At 46.7% G+C, this 19,179-nt stretch overlaps 1 protein-coding gene across 1 annotated transcript in view; it reads right to left on the bottom strand.

Moving 5' to 3' along the window:
• LOC146010509 (piwi-like protein 1) overlaps positions 1-15,055 on the bottom strand; it is a 187,223-nt gene extending 172,168 nt beyond the window's left edge. The window contains exons 1-3 of the mRNA XM_083151290.1: positions 14,896-15,055; positions 13,615-13,692; positions 11,357-11,468 (exon numbers count right to left, since the gene is read on the bottom strand). Of these exons, the coding sequence (XP_083007416.1) occupies positions 11,357-11,468; positions 13,615-13,683 (181 nt within the window). The 5' untranslated portion in view covers positions 13,684-13,692; positions 14,896-15,055. The remainder of the gene's footprint in view (positions 1-11,356; positions 11,469-13,614; positions 13,693-14,895) is intronic.
• Positions 15,056-19,179: the final 4,124 nt, after the last annotated feature.

The following is a 19,179-nucleotide window of genomic DNA, read 5'->3' as shown; positions in this document are numbered from 1 at the left end:
CACAGACACACAGTGAGCAGATGTCGGAGCAAATAGAAGTACTGTTTTCCAGGACAAGAATTTAAGGTCCACCTCTTCAAGAGGTTCAAATACTAAGGTGAGACCCCAGGGAGACATGGGAGAAACAAAGGGAGGTTGTACCTGAAGGACTCCTGGAATATGAGCCAATCGTTTCTGGAAGAGAATGGACAAAGCAGAAAACTGTACCTTCAGAGATCTCAGACGAAGGCCGGCTTCCAAGCCCCTCTGAAGGAACAACAAGAGGCGAGATTATTTAAAACTCCGAAAAGGCCAATCCTTTGAAGTCTCACGATGGGGAGGTTCTAAAGTTGGTTCGCCGTGAGGGAGAGATCGCTAAAGCATGAAGAACCAAGGTCCCGAATGGATGAAGAAGCAAATGTGTCAAACTTATAGAACTTCACATAAGTGTGAACTGATGACCAAGTGGCAGCCCTGCAGTGTTGTGCCGTGGAGGCCGCCCAACAAGTTCCTACTGGTATGTGCAGACACCGAAATCTGAGTCAGCCTGATCCATCTTGCGATGGTTTGCTTGGACGCCGGACAGCCACGGCAGGTCGAATGAACAACCGTTGAGTCTTGCGGACGGATGCTGTCCTGGCCACATAAACCCTCAAAGCACAGACTATGTCCAACATGTCCCGGAGTAAAGGGACAACTATAGGTTGATTGACATGGTAGGAGGAAAAAACCTTTGGCAAGAAGGAAGCCCGCTGTCACGGTCGAAGGTTCTGATGGGGTCGCGTGTTGCACAGAGACTTGAGACGGACCGGCAGGAGTAGGTACAAAACGGGCTGGTTTAATGAACGACCTCATAAACAACTGTCAACAGAATATTTAGTAAAGCGGGTAATTGAAGGATGTAACGAAAGTTCAAAGTTCTGTGAGGTAATAGAGACTTGGCGGTGATGAGCTGGAATCCTGAGGAGAAGGCGGGATGGAAAGGAATGGATTTGGATGGAGTTGGAGAATGAGCGGCAGTTAGGGTCCTTGGGTGGCAGTTGGGGTCCTTGGGTGGCACTTAGGTTAATGACTAGGTTGGGAGGAATTGCAGAGAACAAGGTGGATCCTGGCGAGGCTGGAAAGGCACGGCACTTGCGGCAGAGAAATCAGGACGCAGACCACTGAGGCTGATTGAGCGACCAAGCGGCACAATGGAAGTCAGACGAGGTTCCCAGGAACTGAACAGCTCCAGAGACTCTTAGCACTGACATAGTCTTGCCAAGGCAGCTTCCCTATATCACCAAGGGGATGGCTGCCATTGGCTGACACAGCAGTGGAGAAGGGAACAGGCAGACCTGGCAAACTTGCTTATGCCCAAATCAAAGATGGCGGCGCCGGCCTCACAGCGCTGCCCATGCTAACACTCAGCGCCGCGCTCCCCAGGCTCCCCCTGCCGCCAACCAGCAGAGACCAGCCCCGGGATACAGGAGACACATGCTAGCCGGCGGCGGACGCGGACGGGTGAGTGAGTAGTGAGCCTGCCGCGCACCGCTGCGGCGGCGTGTGACACCCGCGTTCTACATTTGGCTCTATCATCATGGAAAATTTTTGCAAGAAAAAGCTCACAGACACACAGTGAGCAGATGTCGGAGCAAATAGAAGTACTGTTTTCCAGGACAAGAATTTAAGGTCCACCTCTTCAAGAGGTTCAAATACTAAGGTGAGACCCCAGGGAGGCATGGGAGAAACAAAGGGAGGTTGTACCTGAAGGACTCCTGGAATATGAGCCAATCGTTTCTGGAAGAGAATGGACAAAGCAGAAAACTGTACCTTCAGTGATCTCAGACGAAGGCCAGCTTCCAAGCCCCTCTGAAGGAACAACAAGAGGCGAGATGATTTAAAACTCCGAAAAGGCCAATCCTTTGAAGCACACCACGTCAAATAGGATTTTGAAATTCGATGGTAATGAGCAGTGGAGAGTGATTTTCTGGATCTCAACATCACAGATCTAGGGACTCCCTTCTTCCGCAAAATGACGGTTTCAATAGCCACCGCTGTCAAACATAGCTGCTGCAGGTTTTGATGCCTGAACGGGCCCTGTAGAAGATGGTCTGGACAAAGAGGAAGATGGTAAGACTCGTCAACGAGAAGGAGTTGAATGTCTGTGAACCAACTTCTGCGCAGCCAATGAGGTGCAATTAGAATAGCCTGAGTTCATTACTTTTTTAATTTCTTGAGAACCCGAGCCAGAAGAGGAATCGGAGGGCAGAGATATACCGACCAAAACCTCCAAGGAAATGTCAGGGCATCCACCGCAATTGCCTTGGGGTCCCTGGTTCTCGAGACGTATCGGGGCAGTTGATGATTCTGACGGGAGGCCATGAGATCGACTTAAGGAGTTCCCCAATAATCAAGATGGTCTTGAAACACTTCTAGGTTTAGAGCCCACTCGCCTGGATGGAGGTCCTGAAGACTTAGGAAGTCAGCTTTCCAGTTGTCGACCCCCAGGATGAACCAATAAAATGACATGCATGTGTTCTGACCACCGAAGGTTCTTGGAAACTTCAAACATTGCTCTCTGACTTTTTATGCCTCCTTGACGGTTGACATAAGCGACCGCCGTTGCGTTGTCCAACTGGATCTTCACTGGACGACCCGGTAACAGGTCCTGAGCTTCCGTGAAGGTGTTGAAGATCGCTCTCAGTTCCAATGCATTGATCGATAAACGACTTACCCAATGGGATCAGTGGCCTTGTAGGCGAAGGTCAAATACTACTGACCCCCATCCGCTGAGGCTGGCATCAATTGTTAACAGGATCCAATCCCAGACTGTACTGTAAATCTCTCTCAGATTGGAAGTGTGAAGCCACCACAGAGGAGACACCCGAGTGCGAGACAGACGCACCAGCTTGTGGATTGACAGGTGAGATCCCGACCATTGACTGAGGAGATCCAGTTGAAGGGTTCTGGAGTGAAATTGGGCCAGCTTTCCCAACAATTGGATGCAGAGAGGTATTCTCACCTTCTTGGGCTGGAGAACCCGGCTGACCAATTGTTGGATTGTCAAAATCTTGTCATCCAGAAGGAAAACCCTTAGCAATCTTGTGTCCAACAAGAGGCCAAGCAAATAAATCTTCTGAGTTGGGGTAAGGGAGGATTTGCTGAAATTCAGAATCCATCCATTAGAGACGAGAGTCTGAGCGGTCAGACAGGCATGATCCTGGAGAATGGTAGGCGAGGGGCCCTGATTAACAGGTCGTCTAAGTAGGGAATGATGGTGACACCATGTTCCCTGAGCAAGATCACCTAAAGTACCTTTGTGAAGATCTGTGGTGCTGATGATAACCCAAAAGGCAGGGCTCGGAAGTGAAAGTGGTCTTGACCTATTGCAAATTGCAGGAATGCCTGATGAGGCCTCCAAATGGGAACATGTAGATAGGCATCCTTGATGACTAAGGACACCATGAATTCCTCCGGTTCTGAGGACGCAATCACCGAATGAATTGATTCCATCTTGAAGCTGTTATATGTGACATAAAGGTTGAGGGCCTTTAGGTTCACTATGGGTCTGACGGATCCATCCGGCTTTAGTACCACAATAGGATAGGCGTAGTAACCCGCCCTCTTTCTGTAACTGGGACTGGAATGACTACCCTCGCCTCTCACAGCGCGTGAACGGCTCGGAGTAGAGCTTCCCTTCTGTCCTGAGACATTGAAAAATCTGTGGTAAAAACGCCAAGGAGGCGGGGTGTCGAAATGGATCATGTAGTCTTCTGAAATCAGGTGTTGAATTTAAGGGTCCACCGAGGAGGTGTTCCATTGGGTTCAAAACTCCAACAAACGAGCGCTCACCTGAGGCTTTCCCAGGAAGGCTGGGAGGGCGTCATGCCACCGGCCTCTGAGGGGGTTTGGCGTCCTAATGTCGGGCAGCTGGCTGGGAGCAACCCATGCCAAGGGAGCCTCTTGACGGGGCAAGAAAACCTCTGCCTAGAAAGGACTGTTGGGGGCAGAATGATTGAAAAGAAGGCCCTCTGTATGGACATCGAGCTAGGGGTTGAGCTCCCGTTGCTTGTGCAATCCATTTGTCCAGTTGCAGGCCGAATAAGATATCTCCGGTGAATGGTAAACCTTCCACCGCTCTTTTGAACTCAGCATTGGCTTGCCATGAGCGAAGACATAAAGACGGTAGTGCACCTACAACATTAGCCAAGATCTTCACAGAAATGAGGGAGACATACATTGGGCAGCGTCCCCTAAAAAGACTGCTGATTCTTTAATATGTTCTGCTAATTGACAAAGATCCTAAGGAGGCGCACCCGCTCCAGACCTTCAATGAGATGTTCGGCCCATTTAACCCATGCCTTGTTCACCCACGCAGAGACAATTGCTGGACCAACAGGAGGTTGTAAAGGAAGGTGATTGGGAAGACCTGCAGTGTAGATAGTCTTCACAGTCGTTTCCATCTTCCTGTAGGAAGGATCCTTCAGAGAAGATGCCCCCGGTACAGGCAGGGTCATCTTTTTTGACAGCATGGAAACAGACGCATCAAATGGTGGAGGGGTCTCCCATTTGGATATAGACGACTGTTGAATTGGGTAGATAGAGGCAAAGCATTTTGGTTAAACAAACTGAGGTTGGATGAGCAAGACCCCCAGCATGAAAGTGCAGACATCCTGCAACAACGCCAACTGCCTGCAGAAGAGAATAGATAAGGCCGACACCGGCACCTTCAAGGAAGACAGCCGGAGGCCAGCCTCCAAACCGTTTTGCAGAAAGTACATAATCCGAGACAAAGTCTTTGTATTAAATTGATGGGAGCGACACCGGGAAAAGTAAGCCCGCCAGATTATAAGCACCAGCCAAAGAAGGCCAACGAGCCCTGAGCATACTGACCCTTGAATTAAAGCGCTTGACTCTTAACAAGGAGGTCACAATAGCTACCCCATCAAAGACAGCCGCTGCAGATTGGAATGGAGGCACGGACCTTGTGTGAGCAGGTCTGGCCAAAGCGGCAGACAGATCGGAAGGGCCACTGAAAGGGCCTGTAGATCCGAGAACCAGATCCATCTGGGCCAATGCGGGGCCCCAGGATCAACGTGCCTCCCTCCGCCTTCAACTTGTGAAGTACTCTGAGAAGGAGCGAGAAGGGGGAAATGGCAATTATGAGAGTGAACAGCCACGGGCCGTCAGAGCGTCTACCATGCAAGCTCGAGACCTGACCCATACAGGGTGACCTGGTGATTGTGGCGTAAAGCCATCAAATCCACCTCCGGTCTGCTCCAATGGTCTACCAACATCTGTAAAGCCTCCAGATGGAGGGTCCATTTGCCGGCATCCAGAGTCTGACGGCTCAAAAAGTCCACTTCTCAATTGAGGACCCACAGAATAAAGATTGCAGACAAGGCAGGGATCTTGCGCTCCGCCCATTGGAAGATGCGGAAGGCCTCTGCCATGGACGACCGACTCCGCGTGCCACCCTGGTGTTTGACATAAGCTATCGGCGTTGCATTGTCCGACTGGACCTGCACCAGGCGACCCGGAAGCCAAGGCTCCGTCTGGCGGAAAGCCATCAGTTCAAGGACATTGATGGACAGTAGAGATTCCTGTGAAGTCCACAGACCCTGAAAGGATTTATGACATGGGACTGCTCCCCAACTGCGGAGACTGACGTCCAAAGAAAGAAATTTGCGTGCAGAGGCCGTCTCTCTAACCCAGATGGAAAAATAAGGGGAGAGAACGTGCCCCTGTGAACGCAAAAGACAGGCGCTAGAAGGATGGGTTATCTCGTGTAGCTGCTCACACCAGTGGGGGTGGTCATTCCCCCAGAGAAAGATATGGAAGAAGAAAATGGATTGGTGGAGCGCTGAATCAATGAAAGAATCAAGTCCTAATCAATTATAATGTAAATGTATAACAATTTATTTCATGAATAAAATTACATAAATTACACAAAAGAAATGAAAATAAAAATAAAAATAAGTAAAAATGTATAGCTAAAACATCTATTGATGGTATATTGCACTAGATATAAAACAACCCCTATACTTGGGGCCTGGATACTTGGGAAGAAATGCAGTCACACTTGTTCCTATATATACTCCCTTGGTAGACAGTTTTTGCCAAAAATGAGATGTTAACTGGTTTTAGTGGGTGTCCATAAACCTGTTGGATAGCCCGATGTTGTGAGTCACTTCGTGAGCATGGATGTTGTTTACTCACGGCAAGACCGGCTCCAGAATGAACAGGTGGTGGTGTCCCTTGAGTGTCCAGTGGGCAATGTTGTTGTAGAGGGAGTTGGTCCAAGTGGTAGGTAGAAGATTTTTGTAATCCAAGTTAGTATCCACAAGTATATCCAGGGGTAAACCTGACGCGTTTCGTCATCCACGTCCGTAGTGAGGTTCTGATCAAGAAGCCACCAGGACAGGGAGATCTGTGCTGCCGGTGGCAAGACAATCTGGTGTGATCGTAGATTGGAGTACAACCTCGACCATTTCCTGAGGATGTCCCATTGTAGGGGGTGAGTGGAACTGTGCATACTCCGCCATGTCGAAGGCCAACACCATGGAGCCCAGGACCCTCATGCAGGCATGGATTGAGACACACCTGAGCGAGGAGATGCCAAACACAGGACTGCACAGCCCTGCGTTATACCTCTGGCAAGTAAATCCGCTGATGGACTGTGTCCAACAGGGCCCCTAGATAAACCATGGATTGGACGGGAAGCATGGAAGACTTGGGCCAGTTGATAACCCAGCCGTGGTGTTCCAGGACCTCTACCACCTTGGTCAAGTGTGCCTGGAGAACCTCGTGCAACTGTGGTAGGATCAACAGATCGTGTAGATATGGAAGACTCCACATACCCTGTTTGCGAAGTGTACTGCCCATTAACGCCATGACCTTTGTAAACACTCTGAGTGCCATGGAAGGGCCGAAAGGCAGAGCCTGAAACTGGAAATGATGGTCCTGCAGTGCAAACCACAGAAACCACCAGTGTTCCTGTTTCCTGGAGATATGCAGATACGCATCCTGGATGTCGAGGGACGCCATGTAGTCCCCCACTTATAACGCCAGACCAATGGACCGCAAGGTTTCCAACCTGAACTTTGGAACCCTGACAAATTTGATGAGCCGCTTTAGATTTAGGATGGGACGGAAAGACCCGATGGGCTTCCGAACCAAGAACAGGCTGGCGTAAAAACCTGTGACCGCTGAGTCACTGGAATGGGAGCTATGACCCCTGCCGAAAGTAGCTTACGAATTGCCTGCTCCAGAGCTCTGTGCTTTTCTAATGGTGTGTGCACACGGTCAGATGTGCCTTCAGATACTATCCACGATCCGATCAGATCGGATCGTGGATAGTATCTGAAGGCACATCCGATTTGCATACAAGTCTGACTATATAGTGCAGATCTGCACTATATAGTCATGGCAGACAAGACTTTCTGCCTTGCGATATGTGAATGCGCATCGGAATTGGATCGGAATTGCAAGGGTTAAAACCATTGCGATCTGCATCCGATTCCGATCCGAAGTTGACTAGATCGTCAACATCGGAAGGCAAAAAGTACCGTGTGTACACACCATAAGTCTGTGGGAGAACTGGTAGAAAAGAACGAACTTTGTGAACAAAGGCAAAAGGTTATGGAGTAGCCTTTTGAGACCACATCCCCAACCCACGCATCTGCCATGGACTCCAGCCAAACATCCGAAAACCGTAGCAGACGACCCCTCACCCTGGGATCCCCCAGATGGAGCGCCGCCCTGTCATGCCGAGGGCTTATCCTCGGGCTTGCAGTCAGGGAGACTGGTGGCCCAGGGACGTTTTCCCTTGGCTTTGGAGGGCTTTGCGGGCTGGAGCAGAGCTCTTGTGAACGACTGCCCCCTACCCCTGCCTGAACACCAAAGGACTGGAATGAAGGACAGGGACGTGGAGTAGGAGTGGATGACAGAAAAGCTGCCTTTGAAGCAGCCACCATGGACACGATTTTGTCTAATTCCGATCCAAACAAGACGGTACCCATAAAGGGGAGAGCCTCAAGTGTTTGCTTGGAATCAGCATCCCCTTTCCAGGAGCGGAGCCACAGGGACCTCCGCATTGCCACAGGGGAGGTGGACACTCAGGAGGTAAGGGTGGCTGCATCTAATGCAGCCTCCACCCAATAGAATGCAGCTTGATGCATGGTGTCAATATTAGGCAACATGTCATCTGCATTACCCCCCTCTGCAATGATATTGGTGAGGGCGGAAGTCCATTCCACCATGGCCTTAGCCACCCAGGCTGACGTCAGGGTAGGCCACGCAACCGTCCCAGTTGTAAAGATGTTTACACCGGAGGTTGTAAAGATGAGCTTAAGAAAGTTCTCCAACTTTCCGTCAGCGGGGTCCTTAAGGGAAGCAGTTGGAATGGGGAGAGTAGAGGACCGCACAATCTTAGCGACAACTTGAGCGTCAACCTTGGGATCTGTCTCCCGGTGGACCCTATCCTCTGGGGGAGCGGTTTAAAGGAAGTAAACCGCTTAGGGAGTTGAAACTTCACATTGGCTATTTCCAGGCCTCCCCGAGGACGTCCTTCAGCTGAGTAGAGCTATGGAAAACCATCAGAGTCTGTTTGGGACGCTTGAAGAATGGGCTCAAGGACTGATGGGGTTCAGAGGTGTTGATTCAATTTAAGAAGTCTCTGACAGCTGTTACCAGTGCCGCCACATTGATGCGTACTGCGATGTCGCCCCTTGGGGCTTCATCAGCATCGTCCTTGTCATCAACCAGTTGTCCCTCCTCCTCATCGGTGTCATCTGTATCAGTGACCTGATGGAGGAGAGGTTTGGGGGAAGGTGGCCCCCTGACACGAGCCTTACAGCCTTTATCCTTTAAAGAGGTTTGGATGCCCTGAACAGAGGCTGCCAATGCACGTGCCCAGGCAGGCTCCTCCCAGTGGGGGGCACACGCCTGAGACGCGGATGGTCCCGGCCGCAGGGGCGGTGCAGATGAGAGCTTGCCTATCAACTGCAACATCCCCTGGGTAAGCTGGGCCCAGGCAGGTTCCTGAGAGGAAGCTGCTACAGGGGGCTGCGCATGCACCTTAATACATTGTCGAAATAACCCCTCCTCCAGCTGGGGGACGCCAGCCTTGTTACATGTGCAGGACACCAATAAGGGGGCCCATGTGTCATTGCCGCTGTCCTCTGACATTGTACAAGAGGCAGCTACTGTAGCTGTAACAATTAACACAATATACGTCTGACAGGCAGTGATAGTGTTAAAACAGTAGGAAACACACAGCACACATACAAAGGCATACAATGCAAATAAAAATCTGGCACTGGGCTCCGCAAAGCACTATGGACGGCAGGAGCATAAATTACTGTAACTTGTCATCCTTGAAGGATAGGTACAGGAAGGTTTCTTTCTTTCTCTTCCTCCCTTGGAAACCCATATAATACAGGAGGGAATTGCCCAGATGGCCCGGCAGTGAAGAGATGGAACTGCGGAATGGCTTAGAGCTCTCCGTGTCCCTTTTGAACGTGCAGCAGGCAGGAAGGAAGAGACCAGGGAAGAAAACTCAAGTGAGTATATCCTGCTCCTGTCTCCAGGGGAGGGGCTGTGTAAGGAGAGGCTCCTTCCCCCTACTAGCAAAATGGCCACCCGGGATATGACTCTAACAGACCCCCAGCGATGTTGCCCTGTCACTGATAAAGTGTCAGTGTAAAAATAAGAAAAAATAAAGTTTAAAAATCAGAAGGCTGCATAAGGCAGCCCCTCTCTATAATGCGTGTTGGATCCTGCCAGCACATCTAAAATTGAGTAGCTAGCCGAGGAGGCGGGGTAGAGGAGGGGAGGAGCCTAGCTGTCTGTGAGCAGCCAGAAGATTAACCTTTCTGGTGCTGGAGTTGGATCGTGACCCACTCTCTACCCTCTGTTATCCCTGTGGCCCCTGACGTCTGCCGCAGAAGAAAGGTGTTTCGCCACAGGTGATGGCAACCATAAATTAAAGTGCAGGAGCATAGCAATGTGACCCTCCTGGAGAGGGTCATCTTGGAAGGTATGCGCTTGGTTTGTGCTCTGACATACACCGTGAAGTGTGGGACCTTATATAGACAAGTGTGTGCCTTTCCAAATCATGTCCTATCAACTGAAATTACCAAAGGTGGACTCCAATTAAGCTGTAGGAACAACTCAAGGATGATCAGTGGAAAAGGGATGCACCTGAGTTCAATTTGGAGCTTTATGGCAAAGGCTGTGAATACTTATGTAAATGTGTGCACACTATTAAAGCTAAAAAAAATAGTACAGTAATAATTATAAAGTTAAATTTCAGGATACAGTGTGACTCCCTTGGTATATAGTAGGGTTAAAAAATAAGAATAACCTAGTAAATATTGGCTTAAATGGCGATTGGAAACTACAAATAAAACTTATCAAAGAAAGAATAAATTGCTCTTATGGAGGAGGTTACATGAGGAGGCGAAACGTTGCATGAATGTCTTGTCACAGCCGCATTATTTAGAGTTACATCACCTCCTACCGGTCTTAAAGATGCCAAATGTGTGGCTTAAGCCATTGAAATCTCCCCGTCACTGCAGCCCTGCCAACACGATGAAGGAAAAGTACGACATCCAGAGGAGCTGGAAGTCACAGAGATACTGTAGATACACACTTATAAAATCAGACTTGAGATGCAATTCTTCACACAAGCTGTGTACTTATACAATCGCCTGACAAATAAGAACCATGACCTTTTGGTAAAATATTACTAGAGCGTACGCTCTCACTATCATGTTTTAATTAAAGAATCACAGTCGCATCTGGGGGGATCCTCAAACTCTCCCTTTCCCTCTAACATGCAACATTTGGACATAAGCATTTACTTTGTAAGAAGGCACAGTACAGAACAGATTATGCAAATAAAGAACACACATTTTCAACTTGGGTGCAAGTTCACAATAGTGGAGACTACCAATTATCTTCTAGGTGTTTAATAAATAACGTACAATCGGGGGCCATATGTAAAATTTTCTCTTACAAATTGTCCTGCTGCAGCCGTCCCAAGCTCTGGCGGCTGCCACTGAATAGGACTGACAGTCTCCAGCTGCTGTTTATTAAGAGGAATCTCGCTAGACTTGACTCCCGGCAAAGCTGTCGGGCGGGTGGGCGGGCCACTCAGACCGGCTACGGGGGGCCCTGAGGTTGCCCACCCCTGCTATAGGGCAACATCTTCACTTCTATAAACCCACACTTTAGTGATATACACCTTGCAGTTCTACTGATTTTTTTATTTATTTCTTAGATATAGAAATGTTCAGCAGAGACAATATTTAACAATGAAAACTGCTCAGTTTTAAATGATTAGCATTGACAGGTGGTCCATGTACTTCACACACAAAGGTTGAATAATCACCTCCTCCTGCTTGTGGCCTGGGAACAGTAGACGTGCCTCTCTGACGTCCACGGCCAACAAGTTCTGTGTCGGCCGGTGGTGGCTCGGTGGGTTTAAGCCCAGGTTGTGTCGTCTGTATAGAAAAAGGAAAACAGATATTAGCAAACACCTCAGTAAACAAAAATAAAAACATAATTAACCGAAATACAACACAATCAAATTAATGTATTTTTCTAACTATGTATTTAATAAAAAAACTGTGACAAATCTTTCTCTCCGATTTTACAGGGGACACAGGGGGCATCGTATGGCCCCCATACACTAGATCTGATCGCAGTACAAATTTGTTTGGAAAATGGGCAAAACCATGTGCACTGCAGGTGGGGCAGATGTACTGTAACATGCGCAGAGAGAGTTAAATTTGGGTGGGGTGTGTTGAAACTAAAATCTAAATTGCAGTGTAAAAATAATTCAGCCAGTAGTAACCCTGCACAGAAACAAAATAACTCACACAAATCTAACTCTCTCTGCACGTTACATCTGCCACACCTGCAGTGCACATGGTTTTGCCCATTTTCCAAACAAATTTGTACTGCAATCAGATCTGAATAAAGGCCCAAATGTAATCAGAACAAAAAGGAAGAGAAAGTTAGTTGTACGGATGCACACCAGAGATAATATAAAGAACTGTATCTTATCTATTCGTTTTAGAGTTAAATTCTCAAAAAGTGGGGTATCCTCTATAATCTTTAATAGTTACAGGATATGGGATACATCACCAATAAATTGCGAAATTATTGTCCTGCTATAACTCTTTCAGACTCTTTGAAAAAGCCCTCTGATAGGGCGAAACACGTTAGAGGTTCACCCAGCTAACAGCCTTTATTTGGAAAAATATTTGACTGGACTCCGTCACGTAAGGTTTATACGTCTCCTGTGCATACCATCACCAGCACCATCCGATTGGGAGAAGCACCGATCAGGCTCCACGTCATCACGGTTCCTTAGCCGCCAGGAGAACTCCGGTGAGAGAGGTGATACGGCGGCGCAGGCGAGAGCAGCGCCAGCCGTCAGGTCCAACTACACGGGTGAGTCAGACGCCAGCTACCAACATCCACGCGGCGCCCTCCCCGACCAACCCGCTCACCAGAGGGACACTCCAGTATCGGCGCAGATAACAAAGCACAGTGTGTGCAGGTGAGAGACGCACCACTGTGCAACATACCCACCACAAAGCTATATGCCCAAAACTTACTACAGGCACACGGCTGTGCACATACCTTATCCACTGTGTTATTTGTGCTAAAAGTGACCATAGACACTACAGAACGAGTAATATACCTTTAATTGAAAGGACTATACCAGGAGGTAGAGGCTATTCGTGTCTTTATGAGAAAAAGACCTACTCAGTTTTTTTCAAAAAGAATTAATCTCTTTCTAAACTTTTGACATATGGACTGAGAATATATCATCTTTTATCTCAAGGCATTAACTGTATTTTTTAATTGCATATTGATTGCATGATTATAAATGGTTATTAATCGTATTATTATTATTTTTGTGAAGTTGTAGGTGGCCGCCTATAAAATTGTACTGTATTTTATATATCTTATATATGAAAATAAATACATAAAAATGTATTATCCAAAAATTAATAGAATTTGTATGTGTGAAGTGACTTCATCCATGGTGCAAATAGATATATAAAAAACCAGCGCAGAAACTCCATCTTTGTTTTTTCTGTTTCCGCTTGGATCTTTTTAGGGCCTGTACCTAAATAGGTCAGGCACTAGACAGACTTTGTGTATCTACACTGATACACGTGGGAGAATTGCAAGCTAAATTATAGATTGATTAGACTTATAATTATTACATTGTATATACACGTATTTTTTCTTTTAAATTAAATAATTAGCGCCCTCCACTAAACTTTTAGTGGTTTCTGTTGCATAAATATGTAATGGACATTACTGGGCATGGTATATGTAATGGGCATTATGGCATGTGTAAATGTAATGTAATGAGCATGTGTACATTTTTGGTGCATGCCTTTGGCACGCACTGTCCCTATTATTAGTATATCTGTCTCCTACATTTTCATCCTGGCTCCTAGATTTAAAAAAAAATTGTCGAGCCCTGCTGAATGGTCAATTGTGTCCTGCTGACATCACATTTTTCATCCCATAGAGCTCATGAAATAACATTGAAAATTACATTTTACCACCAGAAAATCAATTCCTTAATTAAAGTGTTTTTAAATCACAAATATTTCAAATAACCTGTCCAGGTTTTGTGGACTCCTGACCACGTGCTCTGCCTCGTGCCCTTGCTCTGGCTCTTCCCGTCATGATTTAGTTCTGCAACACAGAAGTTGTCATGTTAGATCATACCTAAAACCAAAGTAATGCAATCAGAACTTATTAATGATTACCAATGAACTGGGTGTGCCCGCGTACACATGGGAAAGTGTTTTCATGGGGGCGCTCATAGAACACTGGCCAACCCCCTGAAGGCATTCGGATAGCGACCGTGCACATGCACATGCGCAGAGCAAAATCAGCGGTCCCTAGTGCAAATACGCTGGAGACTGCTGAAACATGCTTTGCGCCGCCCCCCCCCCCCCCCCCCCCCCCCCCCCCCCCAATGTCATACATTTAAACACAAGTGCATATATACGGGCACTGTATCTTTCTATACCATCTTTTTAAATGGGTGAGCTGATGAATTTGCAGCCTGATGTGGCAGAGCTGCTACTTTTTGTACTGTGCTATGAGATGCCACCCTGTCCTGTACTGTAACAGCCAGCACCTGTACAGCAGCTGCCAAATTAGAAATAGATTATACAGCTTACAATAATACAACCCCAATTAATTATTCGGTACTTCCTCATCTTTGTGGCCACAGCTATGCCAGTTATGTTATCAGCTACCTAACTGCTATGTAAAGATTTTCGTTGTGGAAGTACCCCACCCTTCCATGTCCATGCTACCCTCCTGTTTCCACGCCACCATATATTATCATTAGTAAAGTTGTGGTGAGAGAAGCGAGTGGCTATGTAAGTGGTGTCCACAAAGATGAGGAAGTACCAATTCCTCTTATTACCCAGGCCTCATAATTATCATTGAACAAGTAGAATTCACCCTGTTACCTATGAAGCTTTTGCACATTGACTTAATTGGAAGTGAGAACATAGCACGTGGGGGGTTCATGCTCCCACAAGGCCATCATAGACGATGGGCTACGCCCTAGCACTCATGATCGCCGCCGGGCCTGCCACTGGGTTCTCGGCCTGTGTAGCACAGCAAAGGCTTTTCTATGGCCACACTAGGACCGGCTAATGTCAGCGAGGTGACATACCCCTAACTTACAGGGGTGCACATGATGGGCGGACCGTGGACGTCGCCCTGCTGTGAGGAGGGAACGCAGACATGTGTCTGAATGTAATGGCGGGAACACAGAGCAGCGGCCTGCGTATAACCCTAAAGAAGAGCCTCACTGCGGGAACACACATTAGAATATGTATAAAAGGTTAGTGTCGCGGTGATGCCGCCATGACCTACCTCCCTTGCTCCGGATGCTGCTGATGCCGCGTGCTGCTACCACCAGCCTGTCCCGCGCGCTGTGCACACCGACCGAATCCTCTGTCCTGTTCAGATCTCTGCGCTCTGCGCAGCCGCCCTCTGTCAGAGGAGGAAAAAAACCGACATAAAGCAGATCCCTCCGCGTCAAGAAGGGTCTTCCGCGCGGCGCGCTGTATAAAAGATAATTTAAAAGGCGCTAATCAATCAAAAGTTTCAAATCGAGTGACCAAGTACTTTCTCCACATCTGTCCAATCTAGATAGATTAGATTCGATAAACAGCGGGGATTTATTTTTACATGCGCGGAAGTGTAACCTATCAGATTTTTCGTTTGTGAAAGAACAAGGACCGCGTGTCGTGGATTGATAGCCGGGCTAAGTAAGAGCAGCAGATACAGGCAGGCAGTAACAGTTGAGGCAGCACTCAGTAGGGATGGGACATCGAAAGAAAACATCAGTTAAATTATGTTTTTCAACATTGGTTACAAAGCATAATTTAGTCCTAAACATTGGTACTCTAAAACCGATGTTTCTATTTTTATTTTTTTTATAAACTATCTACTTAAACATATAACACTAACAAACTTATGAAATGATAATCCTTCTATTATGTTTATCTTGTTGGAGGCTTACACACACATTGAATATATGATTCATGTTTTGTGGTAAATAAAATTTGTTACAGAGGTGAACAAAATGAAGCATTAACTAGCAACAACTCACAGCAGCATACAATCTGCTATTTTTAAGGTACTTCCTCATCTTTGCGGCACTGCTTACGCCAGTTACGTTAGCTGCTACGTGAATCGCGATTGTCCACTCACGATTTCTCACGACACTTTGGGCTCAGTGGCTCTCACTGTTTCGCTCGCCACAACATTACTAAAGGTAATATATGGTGGCGTGTACCCCAACATTACTAAAGGTAATATATGGTGGCGTGGACCCCAAAAATAACCCTTGCGGCTCTACGTAAGTTCCATAGCGTAAGCGGTGGCTTTAAAGATGAGGAAGTACCATTTTAACTTGATTTATTACAGTAGCAACAGGCTAATAACTTAAGGTGAACATAGAAAATAAAAAAAATGTCCATATAGTGCAACATAGAACTGTATATTGAAAAAAACTGGCCTTTTTGTTGCAATATAGGAGTACACTATACAGTACATTTAATCTTCTCACTTCCTCCTTAGTTAATGTTTTTCACTCTCTTCTCTCTCAACTGAAGTCTGTATCATCACAACACACAGGGCCAGATGCACTTAGCTTCAAAAGTGATAAAATGGAGAGTGATAAACAACCAACCAATCAGCTCCTGTCTGACATTTTTTTAAACACAGTCTGTGACATGGCAGGTAGGAGCTGATTATCTGGTGGTTTATCACTCTCCATTTTATCACTTTTCAAGCTTGGTGCTTCTGGCAGTGTGTGTCACTGTTTTGTATCTGTGTTTTAAATTGTCAATGAATATAAAACAAGGAGTGAGATGGCTGCCGAAAGCAGTGACAGCACCACACAGTGACACACAAAAGAAAAAAAACATTGGAAAATTGAGAAAAACATCAGGGAGGAATCTAGCGATGTTGAAGAAACATTGGATACTCAACATTGCAGGGTTAAACATTGAACATTAGAACCATAAATCCGATGTTACCAATGAAACATCATATGATTACCCATCCCTAGGCAGCAGATAAATATAGCTAGAGAGTGCGGATGTGGGGGGTTCCCCAGTTACTGCCTTCGTGTCCTTGCTCATAACTGACAAATAAGCATGCTTAAACTATCTCATAGCGACATGGGGTAGTGAGTGTTGTCACAATTTTAAGTTAAACAAATATTTAAATCAGGCATGTCCAACGTTGGCCCTCCAGATGTTTTGAAACTACACATTCCAGCATGCTTTGCAATAGTTTTAGCATTCTCTAATAGCAAAACTGTGGCAAAGCATGCTGGGATGTGTAGTTTCACAACATCTGGAGGGCCAATGTTGGACATGTCTGATTTAAATGATTATAAAATGTATTACATCACGGGTGAGATTTAATGGGATGAGAGATTCAGAAAGTGAGCGATTTGGTGAGAAATCTCCAGGTTTTTTTTAAAGCGGCAATCATTTACACTTCTAAATCAAACTGGTTTTGCTGTGTAAATGATTGCCGCTTTAAAAAAAAAACCTGGAGATTTCTTACCATATCTCTCATCCTATTAAATCTCACCCCACATGTCCAAATTATACTAATTATTTTTGGTGTACACTGTACAGTGTATAAGTTACCTGCAAAAAAAAAAGTTACTAAACACAATATACTGTAAAATCTTGCTAGCATTAGAAGACTAACTGGTGATTAGAAAACCCTTGTGTAATTATGTTAGCACAGCTGAAAATGGGTTTGCTCATTAATGAAGCTATAAAACTGTCCTTCCTTTTAACTAGTTGAGTATCTGGAGTATCACATTTGTGAGTTAAATTATACTATCAAAATGGGCAGAAAAAAAAGGTCTTTCATGTGAAACTCAACAGTTTATTCTTGAAATGAAGGCTATTCCATGCGAGAATTTGCCAAGAAACTGAACTGGGGTAATTGTGTACCAGTACGGCGCCCATCGCATCGCAGACCATAAGGCATGCGATGCGATGGCAGGCGATGTTATACAATTTTAAATTGTATACCATCGCATTGTATGGCATTGTATGCCATTGTATCACATATACAATGGTATGCGATTTAAAATTGTATAAGCACCCTAATGGGTTTTTCAATGTAAAAAGTGGCCCCTATAAGATAATTAAACGTGATGGGTGCTTAGTATGTTAAAAGCACCCCCAATGGCCCCCCTACTATCAACGCCAACCCGAAGTGTGGCGAGCGCAGCGAGCCCGCAGGGTCGGCGGTACGCGTCCTACGACCTTTTCATACCCCACTATCCACGTCAGCGTGGAGTTGGTTTTTTGGTACTTGTTTCCTAGCACGGTCACAATCGTGGGCATCGGGTGTAATTTTTAGTGGTCTGCGACCGACGCGATGCCCCCGATTTCCCATTGAAATGCATTGAAAAAAGTCAAAATCGCGTCGGTCGCGTCGCAGGCGGCTAAAAAAGGCTTAAATGGTCCAGACGCGATGCCCCCGATTTCCCATAGGAAACAATGTTAAATGCCTCAATTTACCCGCGATGCCCCCCGATTTCCCATAGGAAACAATGTTAAATGCCTCAATTTAACCAAATCATCATAGGGAACAATGGTAAATGGCCCAGAAACCCCCAAAAACACCCCTGAACAGTGAAATGTCCCCCCAAAAGTAGTTTACGCCACCCCACGATCAACGTGAACCCAAAGCGTGGCGAGCACAGCGAGCCCGCGAGGGGCGGCGGTACGCGTCCTCCGACCTTTTCATACCCCCACTATCCACGTCGGCGTGGAGTTGAGAATAGAATAGTGTGGCGAGCGCAGCGAGCCACCGAGCCCCGCGAGGGGACGCGGATACCTTCACAGTTAAACGCGTCCCTTCGCGGGCTTCACAGGTATCCGCGTCCCCTCGCGGGGCGCGCTGCGCTCGCTTCGGGCTCGGTGGCTCGCTGCGCTCGCCACACTATTCTATTCTCAACTCCACGCCGACGTGGATAGTGGGGGTATGAAAAGGTCGGAGGACGCGTACCGCCGCCTCTCGCGGGCTCGCTGCGCTCGCCACGCTTCGGGTTCACGTTGATCGTGGGGTGGCGTAAACTACTTTTGGGGGGACATTTCACTGTTCAGGGGTGTTTTGGTGGCTTTCTGGCCCATTTACCATTGTTCCCTATGATGATTTGGGTAAATTGAGGCATTTAACATTGTTTCCTATGGGAAATCGGGGGCATCGCGGGTAAATTGAGGCATTTAACATTGTTCCCTATGGGAAATCGCGGGCATCGCGTCGGTACCATCGCACCCCGATTTTACTAACGATGCCCACGATCATGATCGGTGTGGCCGTGCTAGGAAACAAGTACCGATTTTTTTTTTTTAACATCAATATTTTTATTGAAATGGTTATTTTTTCAACAAATTTTTAAAGGGAGGGGGTACAGAAAGAAGAAAAAAGGGGTGGGGGTGGGGGGGGTACATAGCGGGGGTAACATACTCAGATTCTACAAACATGCATACGGTTTGGCAGAGGAACAATAAGGGAAAAAAAAGAAAAAAACATGGAAGTATAATATTATAGTGAGTCCGATACCTGAAACACATGGGGTGACATTCTATGGATTTTTGTGCGAATTTTTCT

Source organism: Crinia signifera, chromosome 1 (assembly GCF_055691185.1).
Source record: "Crinia signifera chromosome 1, ASM5569118v1, whole genome shotgun sequence".
Classification (NCBI taxonomy): domain Eukaryota; kingdom Metazoa; phylum Chordata; class Amphibia; order Anura; family Myobatrachidae; genus Crinia; species Crinia signifera.
The sequence above is the reverse complement of the archived record's forward strand: the minus strand, read 5'-3'. Positions and strand labels throughout refer to the sequence as shown.